General features: G+C 44.5%; 1 protein-coding gene across 1 annotated transcript in view; it reads left to right on the top strand.

Annotated features, from left to right (window-relative positions):
- LOC144129976 (uncharacterized) overlaps positions 1-5,281 on the top strand; it is a 31,706-nt gene extending 26,425 nt beyond the window's left edge. Inside the window, exons 17-18 of the mRNA XM_077664026.1 lie at positions 1,009-1,267; positions 2,517-5,281. Coding sequence (XP_077520152.1) covers positions 1,009-1,267; positions 2,517-2,626 — 369 coding nt within the window. The 3' untranslated portion in view covers positions 2,627-5,281. The remainder of the gene's footprint in view (positions 1-1,008; positions 1,268-2,516) is intronic.
- Positions 5,282-12,112: the final 6,831 nt, after the last annotated feature.

The following is a 12,112-nucleotide window of genomic DNA, read 5'->3' as shown; positions in this document are numbered from 1 at the left end:
CGCAGGAGTCGAGAACACTGCCGCATTTTTTTTTCCTGCACGCCTCACATGCTTTGCTGAAATTTCCGATTCTTCGCGGCTCTCGCGATTGTTGTGCGCGTGCAGAACGTCCTAAACATCCTGTGATGGTTCCCAGTCCGCCTGAGCAGCTGTCGATGGAAGGGAGGCGATGGGGAAGAGAGAGCACGTGCAGAGCAGGCCATGTTGCGACGCACATGCGCATCTGCACCGTTCTCTCGGTGGCTGCTTTAATCCTGCAAAATTCTCATCTATTGGAATCTAAAGACTGCATTTTTTTTAAGCAGCAGGGGACAAGAAAAAAGCGGATGACGGCAACAAAAGGCTCAAAGCTCCCCTGCACAACCGCATCTGGCACAGCTGCCCATGCGCTGTCTCTCGTGGCATAGTTTCGTTTTTGCGTCTTCGGTAGTATGCGCTCGCATCACAACTGCGATAAAATTGTACCAACAACCACCACCAAATTCAGGCCACCAATAAGTGCACGGGGTGCTGGCATGGGGCAGTGTGCTGAAAGCCACGGAATGCAGCGATGGTCAAGCATCAATGGCGGATCCCGTCGCTATTCCGCGTGCGCTAAATGTAGGCTGTCAGAATGCTCTTGCACAGGGTAAAGCGGTAGCGTTAGGGGACATTCGGGAGTACCAAACGGGAACACTGCCACAACTGCAGTGTAACAGCAAAATTTGTATTGCATGGGACTGGCGCACGAAAACGTAGCACCCGGAACATGACAGCGGAGTTCTGCCCTATTTTCTTTTACTTTTGCAACTTTTGCTGCGAGGGGTATGTGACATAATGGAGCATAATGCCTGTATGACATTTATACAACGGAACCCTGACCTCCAAACATAGGAGTAGCCTAAACTAGTGCTATCTTTACACTCTTCTGGCATGGCTCATCTCAGTTTGCTCATGAGTCCACTGAACACTAACAGAGAGCATTCAAAATAACAGTGGCATATTTGTGTTCATCTGCTGGTGTCCAAGGTGGTACAGGAAGCGGTTGGTGCAAGAGAGGAGCAGCATTACATCACTCTGCCCTCGTACGAGACGGCAGCGACAGAGGAACAGCAGCAGACAGGAGCACTCAAAGCGGCAGCTAACGATGGTGTCGCACCTTCTGACCTACCCGCCGACCTCCCTTACGAAGAGACCCAGTTTGTGGTCTCTGAGCAGGAAGTGGCTGATGGCACACATGTAATCTACAATGCTGGCACGCTTCAGGAGCAGGCGGCCATGCCTCAGGGTAAGTAGAGGCAGCAGGGCATTGCAGATGGTACATTTCACATGTTTCCTCACAGTATGTAGGTGAAGCCATTGGCTCACATTATCAACTTAAAATAAAAGCGAGGAAATGTGTAAACTTGAATCTATATGACATCAATATGGTAGATAGCTTCGTGTATGCCTGTTAGTAAGCTTGAAAAGCAGCCTCATTTTCTGAAGTTTTATTGGCACCAAAATTGACTGCTTGGGTGCTAGAGCAGTGTTTATTTAAAGTTCTTGTTACTGTTTGTCCCTGAGGGTGCATTTGGAATGTTGTGAATTACCCAGAAGAGGATAAAAACATCAGGAGCATTATTGGTTGGGGCGTGGGTGCAATTCAAAACAGCACTTTTGTTCACTTTTGCACATGGGTGCAGAGCACTTGTGAGCATAGAGCAGATAAGTGTACATCCTCCATGTAATGTAAGAAGTGTGATAAGTTTCACTGCAAAGAAAGGTTGTGAAATTTGCTCCTGGCAAATTTAGAATCTAGGTAATTATTCTTGGCAGATTTGGGAGGCTTGCATGTTAAAATAAAAGATTTCTGCCATTAGCTACAAAAACTGCAGCTCTGCATTCGGATGCAACAGGCTTCATTCTATTGATTAGCAAAGCGGCAGTCACTCACTTCATCCCGTGATAGGTGGCTGTCACATACCGTGTTTCCCTTAACAGTCTTGTTTACTCCAAAGCATCCAGGTCAGTGGCAGGAAATGCAACAAACAACCCAGAAAGCTCGACTGCAGTTGTGGACTGTCTTGTAGTCAGGAAGTTGACAAGTTCATTCCACCTTTCCTGGCCTGTTGCAATTGTGTTAAAGAGGAAGGCTGTATTTGGTGGCTGGGCCATGGGGACAGTGATGGCCTGTAGGGTGATGAGCTGCATTGCTGAACTCAGAAACCTCAGAAAAAGGGCACAGAGCATTGGCACTGAGCAACCTGCCTACTTAACCTCAATCTGCCTACTTAATTCAATGACAAGGACTTGAAACGTCGGTTCCATAAAGTTTGGTCTCGCTTTAAGAAAAGGGGAAAAGAGCCTGCATCATCACAGTGGAGGAGTAATGAAGCATTATGACGGATAGTTTTCATTGCACCTCTGAACGCATCAAATTCGCTTTTGCAATTTCAGAATTCAAATTGGTTCTAATTTTGACTTCACTCGTAGGAAAAAAAAAAAAATTCCTAGATGATGCATACAACTATGTGTGTTTCTGCATGCTTTCCTAGGCACCATTGTCCTTGACGACGGCACCCTACTACCGCAGGAAGAACAGCAGGGTGCTTCAGCTGACCTCCTTCTCTACGTTCTCACAACTAGTGACACGCAAGATGGCTGATGGCGAACAATGGACAATCTAAGAAAATTGGCATGCCACAGTAATGGACTCTGGCTGCCAACGCGAACTTGTTCCTGCAAAAAAAAAAGATGGTGGCAATTTCACATGGCATGATCATGGACACATTGTGTAGTGCTGGGATTTTTTTCTGCTTGCTGTGCCACTTGCTGCCACAGGTTGCCATTCTGTCAACAGCAGCTAAGCATTGTGTCCCCAAGCTATACACAACATTGCCGTTGGTACAAATGTTGCCTACTGCCTGGAGGAGCAGCTTTGTGCAATACCTGATGCACTATGCCCCCCACCCTTCTTTTGTGAAAAAATGCTCTTCCTGGCTGTTCATTGTTGTGATGAGAAAGTGAAGTGGCTTGTGTTTTTTGAGTCCACCCTTAAATGCCAATTGCTTTGTACGGAACTGCAACAAATGCATTGCCTGTATTCATGTTGTCATTTTGTACTGTATATATTGAGTATATGCTTGCTCGGCATCTGCTGTCCTCAAGTATACCCAGCACTGTTCACTGTCCTGGGCACTTTATTATGGTTTCTATACGTGCAGATGTTTCTATAAAAATTCGCCGTAATTAGTTCTGCAAGCTTCCTTTTCTGGCATCCCTTTTGGTTGTTTGTTGTGAAGCAGGAAGAACATTGGCGTATCATGGTTAAGAGTGCAAAAAGCAAAAGTGAATTTGAAAAGGCCAGCAAAAAAGGAAAGAATAAAAGCTAATGGTGGAGTGAAAGTCTACAAGTCTACAAAATCTATGGAACAGTAGTCTACAAGAGGATATAGGAGCCTCCTGAAAAGCATTCTTATCATTCCAAACTTGGAAATGTTCAGCAGCTTGATTTTGTGGCCAGTATTATTAAACATACACACTGAACATCTAGATGCTCCCTTGCCTGCTGTGTGTACAACACTGAATTCCAGCATTACCATATGTTGTGCCAAGGTATGTCGGCTGTTATCTAAGAAATGTAGCAACCAGCTGTTAACTGCGGCACAAAAATACAAATGTCTTGCCTGGCTGTTAAAGCTAAGTTTTCTCTAGCATTACCACTGAGGAGGCTTTAGTATAAGTGCCATCGTGCCTGCAATGTTTAAACAGTACAGACTTTCTGAATGCTGCAACAAGTGCAAGTTGGAACAGCTGGCTTGGGCAGAGAGTGAGAATGTATGGTTGACTGTCCGATACATTACTATCATATTAACGTGCAGCAGGACTTTGCTGATATGTTTAAAAAAAATGCGGAAAGAAAGCATATTATCTGGGAGAATATTTGATCCAAACTGCCAGACTTTGAAAAATATAGCTGTTGAGGTAAAAAGACACTTATTTGCAATTTTGCTTCACAGAAATGTTGAATTGCAATTCCCTGTATAAGGCCTGAGCAGCTCCTTTTCTAGTGTTCGTAGAATTTTTCCATATTCGCGTAGTCCTTAGTGTGGAAGAAACTTCATGACACATCCGGTCCATCGATGTCAGTGGCAAAAGTAGCTGGTATCTCTTCCGTGTTGTTTATGGATTCTTTTTCCCCTTACACTGATGGATCGCGGGGATGTCGCCACGATCGCTGACTGTTGCAGAGTTCTTGTGTTCCCTCCATCCGGCCCGCTCGTATGCAAGTGCATTGTTGTCCTTGTCCTTCTCAGATGCATCACCCTTTTGGCCATTGCGACTACGAAGGAGCGGCTGCTTCTCTCTTCATGTCGATTCCTTTCAAGAACTGACAATTCGTATGTTACGTTTTTTTTTTTTTTTCACCCCATTGAACACAGGCACTGCAGAGAAGCCACCATGGCTGTTAACTGCTGCTGCATTTCAGCTTTTCGTGTCGCGTCCATCCAGGTTTGGCTCTCTCGTATGTTGGCACATGTGCAATTTGTCAAAATTCTGAACGCAGTAGTTGGATAACCTGCCTAACCAGGAACGTATGAACTATAAGAAAAATAGTCTCTATGGAGCATTTTTACTGCCTGTTATTTTCAGCGTATGAATCGGGAAATTGTATAAACCAGTAACATATCAACGAAGTTTTACTATATAGTGTCCTTACAAAGAGACTGATGTGATGGTGCAATACCAACAAGCGGCCTAGCATTTTTTATGTGGCTGAAAGCTAGTGCTTTCCAATCGTATTGCTACTCTTGGTTTTTACGTGTTGGAGTACTACACATGCAGTCTCTAGCTTCACAAACTAAGCATGCAGCTTGGATTAAGATCCTGCACTCTGGTTATTGCTGTTAGTCTACAGGTGGTTTTCTAAAATGCGCTTTTTGCTACTTGCACCAAGTATTTGTATACCTCCGAGGGCTGTTGAAATGCCTGACGTCTGGAAGCCAGTTTCGAGATCTGTGAAAGTTCAGTCACGGTTGTGTTGGCAGTAATGCATCGTTTTTACGTGCATTTTTAAAAAATTGGATATACCTTGGGTTGGTTTGTTGATAACCCAAGTCTTCATTGTTGCGTTGAGACCTGGACAATTTTTTTTTTTGTAACTGAATTTAAAATACTATGGCTCGCATGGGCTCATTGACAACCAAGCTAGCTGGGTGAACACGTGTGCACTCTTAGCGCTTGGGCCAAAGTAGTCTTTACTTGAGGTTTGCTTATCCCTTCTTTGTTGCGTTGAGACCCGGACAGATTTCTTTTGTGACTGAATTTAATATACTATGGCTCGCATGGGGCTCATTGACAACCAAGCTAGCTGGGTGAACATGTGTGCACTCTTAGCGCTTGGGCCAAAGTAGTCTTTACTTGAGGTTTGCTTATCCCTTCTTTGTTGCGTTGAGACCCGGACAGATTTCTTTTGTGACTGAATTTAATATACTATGGCTCGCATGGGGCTCATTGACAACCAAGCTAGCTGGGTGAACACGTGTGCACTCTTAGCGCTTGGGCCAAAGTAGTCTTTACTTGAGGTTTGCTTATCCCTTCTTTGTTGCGTTGAGACCAGGACAGATTTCTTTTGTGACTGAATTTAATATACTATGGCTCGCATGGGGCTCATTGACAACCAAGCTAGCTGGGTGAACACGTGTGCACTCTTAGCGCTTGGGCCAAAGTAGTCTTTACTTGAGGTTTGCTTATCCCTTCTTTGTTGCGTTGAGACCCGGACAGATTTCTTTTGTGACTGAATTTAATATACTATGGCTCGCATGGGGCTCATTGACAACCAAGCTGGCTGGGTGAACATGTGTGCACTCTTAGCGCTTGGGCCAAAGTAGTCTTTACTTGAGGTTTGCTTATCCCTTCTTTGTTGCCTTGAGACCCGGACAGATTTTTTTTGTTACTGAATTTAATATACTATGGCTCGCATGGGGCTCATTGACAACCAAGCTGGCTGGGTGAACATGTGTGCACTCTTAGCGCTTGGGCCAAAGTAGTCTTTACTTGAGGTTTGCTTATCCCTTCTTTGTTGCGTTGAGACCCGGACAGATTTTTTTTGTGACTGAATTTAATATACTATGGCTCTCATGGGGCTCACTGACAACCAAGCTAGCTGGGTGAACACGTGTGCACTCTTAGCGCTTGGGCCAAAGTAGTCTTTACTTGAGGTTTGCTTATCCCTTCTTTGTTGCGTTGAGACCCGGACAGATTTCTTTTGTGACTGAATTTAATATACTATGGCTCGCATGGGGCTCATTGACAACCAAGCTGGCTGGGTGAACATGTGTGCACTCTTAGCGCTTGGGCCAAAGTAGTCTTTACTTGAGGTTTGCTTATCCCTTCTTTGTTGCGTTGAGACCCGGACAGATTTTTTTTGTGACTGAATTTAATATACTATGGCTCTCATGGGGCTCACTGACAACCAAGCTAGCTGGGTGAACACATGTGCACTCTTAGCGCTTGGGCCAAAGTAGTCTTTACTTGAGGTTTGCTTATCCCTTCTTTGTTGCGTTGAGACCCGGACAGATTTCTTTTGTGACTGAATTTAATATACTATGGCTCGCATGGGGCTCATTGACAACCAAGCTGGCTGGGTGAACATGTGTGCACTCTTAGCGCTTGGGCCAAAGTAGTCTTTACTTGAGGTTTGCTTATCCCTTCTTTGTTGCGTTGAGACCCGGACAGATTTCTTTTGTGACTGAATTTAATATACTATGGCTCGCATGGGGCTCATTGACAACCAAGCTGGCTGGGTGAACATGTGTGCACTCTTAGCGCTTGGGCCAAAGTAGTCTTTACTTGAGGTTTGCTTATCCCTTCTTTGTTGCGTTGAGACCCGGACAGATTTTTTTTGTGACTGAATTTAATATACTATGGCTCTCATGGGGCTCACTGACAACCAAGCTAGCTGGGTGAACACGTGTGCACTCTTAGCGCTTGGGCCAAAGTAGTCTTTACTTGAGGTTTGCTTATCCCTTCTTTGTTGCGTTGAGACCCGGACAGATTTTTTTTGTGACTGAATTTAATATACTATGGCTCGCATGGGGCTCATTGACAACCAAGCTGGCTGGGTGAACATGTATGCATTCTTAGCGCTTGGGCCAAAGTAGTCTTTACTTGAGGTTTGCTTATCCCTTCTTTGTTGCGTTGAGACCCGGACAGATTTTTTTTGTTACTGAATTTAATATACTATGGCTCTCATGGGGCTCACTGACAACCAAGCTGGCTGGGTGAACACGTGTGCACTCTTAGCGCTTGGGCCATAGTCTTTACTTGAGGTTTGCTTATCCCTTCTTTGTTGCGTTGAGACCCGGACAGATTTTTTTTGTTACTGAATTTAATATACTATGGCTCGCATGGGGCTCATTGACAACCAAGCTGGCTGGGTGAACATGTGTGCACTCTTAGCGCTTGGGCCAAAGTAGTCTTTACTTGAGGTTTGCTTATCCCTTCTTTGTTGCGTTGAGACCTGGACAGATTTTTTTTGTTACTGAATTTAATATACTATGGCTCTCATGGGGCTCACTGACAACCAAGCTAGCTGGGTGAACACGTGTGCACTCTTAGCGCTTGGGCCAAAGTAGTCTTTACTTGAGGTTTGCTTATCCCTTCTTTGTTGCGTTGAGACCCGGACAGATTTTTTTTGTTACTGAATTTAATATACTATGGCTCTCATGGGGCTCATTGACAACCAAGCTGGCTGGGTGAACATGTGTGCACTCTTAACGCTTGGGCCAAAGTAGTCTTTACTTGAGATTTGCTTATCCCTTCTTTGTTGCGTTGAGACCCGGACAGATTTTTTTTGTGACTGAATTTAATATACTATGGCTCTCATGGGGCTCACTGACAACCAAGCTAGCTGGGTGAACACGTGTGCACTCTTAGCGCTTGGGCCAAAGTAGTCTTTACTTGAGGTTTGCTTATCCCTTCTTTGTTGCGTTGAGACCCGGACAGATTTTTTTTGTGACTGAATTTAATATACTATGGCTCTCATGGGGCTCACTGACAACCAAGCTAGCTGGGTGAACACGTGTGCACTCTTAGCGCTTGGGCCAAAGTAGTCTTTACTTGAGGTTTGCTTATCCCTTCTTTGTTGCGTTGAGACCCGGACAGATTTTTTTTGTGACTGAATTTAATATACTATGGCTCTCATGGGGCTCACTGACAACCAAGCTGGCTGGGTGAACATGTGTGCACTCTTAGCGCTTGGGCCAAAGTAGTCTTTACTTGAGGTTTGCTTATCCCTTCTTTGTTGCGTTGAGACCCGGACAGATTTTTTTTGTGACTGAATTTAATATACTATGGCTCTCATGGGGCTCACTGACAACCAAGCTAGCTGGGTGAACACGTGTGCACTCTTAGCGCTTGGGCCAAAGTAGTCTTTACTTGAGGTTTGCTTATCCCTTCTTTGTTGCGTTGAGACCCGGACAGATTTTTTTTGTGACTGAATTTAATATACTATGGCTCTCATGGGGCTCACTGACAACCAAGCTAGCTGGGTGAACACGTGTGCACTCTTAGCGCTTGGGCCAAAGTAGTCTTTACTTGAGGTTTGCTTATCCCTTCTTTGTTGCGTTGAGACCCGGACAGATTTTTTTTGTTACTGAATTTAATATACTATGGCTCGCATGGGGCTCATTGACAACCAAGCTAGCTGGGTGAACACGTGTGCACTCTTAGCGCTTGGGCCAAAGTAGTCTTTACTTGAGGTTTGCTTATCCCTTCTTTGTTGCGTTGAGACCCGGACAGATTTTTTTTGTTACTGAATTTAATATACTATGGCTCTCATGGGGCTCACTGACAACCAAGCTAGCTGGGTGAACACGTGTGCACTCTTAGCGCTTGGGCCAAAGTAGTCTTTACTTGAGGTTTGCTTATCCCTTCTTTGTTGCGTTGAGACCCGGACAGATTTTTTTTGTGACTGAATTTAATATACTATGGCTCTCATGGGGCTCATTGACAACCAAGCTAGCTGGGTGAACACGTGTGCACTCTTAGCGCTTGGGCCAAAGTAGTCTTTACTTGAGGTTTGCTTATCCCTTCTTTGTTGCGTTGAGACCCGGACAGATTTTTTTTGTTACTGAATTTAATATACTATGGCTCGCATGGGGCTCATTGACAACCAAGCTAGCTGGGTGAACACGTGTGCACTCTTAGCGCTTGGGCCAAAGTAGTCTTTACTTGAGGTTTGCTTATCCCTTCTTTGTTGCGTTGAGACCCGGACAGATTTTTTTTGTGACTGAATTTAATATACTATGGCTCTCATGGGGCTCACTGACAACCAAGCTAGCTGGGTGAACACGTGTGCACTCTTAGCGCTTGGGCCAAAGTAGTCTTTACTTGAGGTTTGCTTATCCCTTCTTTGTTGCGTTGAGACCCGGACAGATTTTTTTTGTGACTGAATTTAATATACTATGGCTCTCATGGGGCTCACTGACAACCAAGCTAGCTGGGTGAACACGTGTGCACTCTTAGCGCTTGGGCCAAAGTAGTCTTTACTTGAGGTTTGCTTATCCCTTCTTTGTTGCGTTGAGACCCGGACAGATTTTTTTTGTGACTGAATTTAATATACTATGGCTCTCATGGGGCTCACTGACAACCAAGCTAGCTGGGTGAACACGTGTGCACTCTTAGCGCTTGGGCCAAAGTAGTCTTTACTTGAGGTTTGCTTATCCCTTCTTTGTTGCGTTGAGACCCGGACAGATTTTTTTTTGTTACTGAATTTAATATACTATGGCTCGCATGGGGCTCATTGACAACCAAGCTAGCTGGGTGAACACGTGTGCACTCTTAGCGCTTGGGCCAAAGTAGTCTTTACTTGAGGTTTGCTTATCCCTTCTTTGTTGCGTTGAGACCCGGACAGATTTTTTTTGTGACTGAATTTAATATACTATGGCTCTCATGGGGCTCACTGACAACCAAGCTAGCTGGGTGAACACGTGTGCACTCTTAGCGCTTGGGCCAAAGTAGTCTTTACTTGAGGTTTGCTTATCCCTTCTTTGTTGCGTTGAGACCCGGACAGATTTTTTTTGTTACTGAATTTAATATACTATGGCTCGCATGGGGCTCATTGACAACCAAGCTGGATGAACATGTGTGCACCGTTAGCGCTTGGGCCGAAGTTCATTTAGGGCAGCAAGCAGTGTGATAAGGTGGCATGCATTTTTTGTACGTTCATGTAGTTTGCAGGTTTCAGAGCTGTGCTTATGTACGTATGTTTTCTCAGCACACAGTGGCTACCTCTACATAGTAAAATGAGACACTGCATAGATGACATTTTTGCACTTCAACAACTGGCGACAGAATCTTTTTGGATGATTTGTATGTCCAACAGTGCGGACCAATATAAGCACGACACTGTGCACAGAATCTGATAGTATGATTATATCAGTCATTTTTTTTCAGGTCAGTTGTTAGCAGTAGTTCATCAATTTTGTTGATAGCTGTCTGCACTTTTGTTTTCATGAACATGCTGCAAAAAGTGCTTTCTATGGGCTAAGAGCTTAAGTGAATGTAAATAATATGACTGCCAAAGCTTTTGTACATATAATTTGTACCAAATGAACTCTTCACTTCTTTTGTATGTGGGTGTTTGTGTCATTTCCCAATACTGATACACATGATGGAATACATTCCAGCCGACTACAGATTATGTTGGGCTACCTTCACATCACAACTGCATCAGCCTAACAAAAAAATTGAGAAGGTGCACTGGCATGGCTACATGGGATGCACTATGTTCATTCCAGATATAGTACTTTAATCCACCACCTAGCTGCATCCTTAAAGAGACACTGATGACGGCTCCATGCAATTTTTGCTCAGTAAAAAGGATTGCTTGCCTCTTTGTGGCTGCGTTGAGGCTTATTAAAAAGCAAGGCATTTATTGCTGAGAAAATTTAACTTAAAAGAGGAACTCGTTTTTCCTGCCATTCAAAAACCTGTGAAGTCGCCACAATTAGCTCAATTGTATTGGCACAACTGGCACCCTCAAACACCTACCAATTGAAGGAACTTCACAACGCAAAGCCACAATCAAGAAACTGGCCACTAGTGATCGTCGCCGTTCTGGGATGAGTGCAGGCGCTTTGTTTTGCTACAACTGTGATGCTGCAGCAGGAGTATGAACACTCAGTCACCATTTCATGGCACAGCAAGGATAATTTCTTGTCTGCAAGATGGCAGTGCATCTCGCGAAGACCTGTCGTGCACGAGTGGTTCTCTCTTCAATGTGTATTCCCATTTTCTTCCGGTCGTGACCTCGGCATTGCTGTGTCCGTCCCACATGCATCACTGCTTCAAGTTTTTCTGATGAAGGGATTCGGTTCACACGAGTTTTCTGCACTGTAACTATAATTCATGCTTGTGTAGCGGAAGACACCTGAAATCGATACAAGCTCAGGATCTCACTTGCACAGCGTGGTCACTGTATGTCAATCTGTGGGAAATACCACCCCATCATAGTGAAAACTGAGAAAAAATTGAATTAACTTCCTATTCTGAAGCTCGGATACTGACCAGGCTGTTACCACAAGCACAAGATCTGTGAAATGGAGCTATCAAATAGCGTTTACGAAAAAGTATTTCCAGTAATACACATACAACGGTGCAATGAAAGTCTAGTAGGTTCGGTATTTAGCACTTGCCATGTCCATTTTGAATAATGCGAAGCATTCCCTCCAACTCACACCATATACTAACGGTAGACGATAAAGGGCTAGAAAACTAAACGAGGCAGAGTTGGGCTCCATCACTCATCTTTCTCGTCACACATCCAGAGAAGAAATCAATCACGCCTACTCACATTATTCGGTACGCTCCGCCACCTTGCATTTGCTGTGGTTCTTGGTTGCTGGAATAAAAAATGGCTGGCAGTTTTCATTGCTAAGAATTAAATATTGTGCAAAAGCAGTTTTTTTTGCAGGGCAACACCACTGCCACGTATCTGAAAGCACGACTGAGGTAGTGACCCAGGGAGCCAGTTATGCAAGTCCAACTTTTTCACTTGCAATGCCAATTTATCCAAAGTACGCCAGCGGCCTATGCTCCAGCGCCGCATTTCTGCAGCACTGTCAACGTCAATGCGTAGTGCTCTAGT

This window comes from Amblyomma americanum, chromosome 4, assembly GCF_052857255.1.
Source record: "Amblyomma americanum isolate KBUSLIRL-KWMA chromosome 4, ASM5285725v1, whole genome shotgun sequence".
In the NCBI taxonomy this organism is placed as follows: domain Eukaryota; kingdom Metazoa; phylum Arthropoda; class Arachnida; order Ixodida; family Ixodidae; genus Amblyomma; species Amblyomma americanum.
This window is presented reverse-complemented; position numbering and strand designations above follow the sequence as displayed.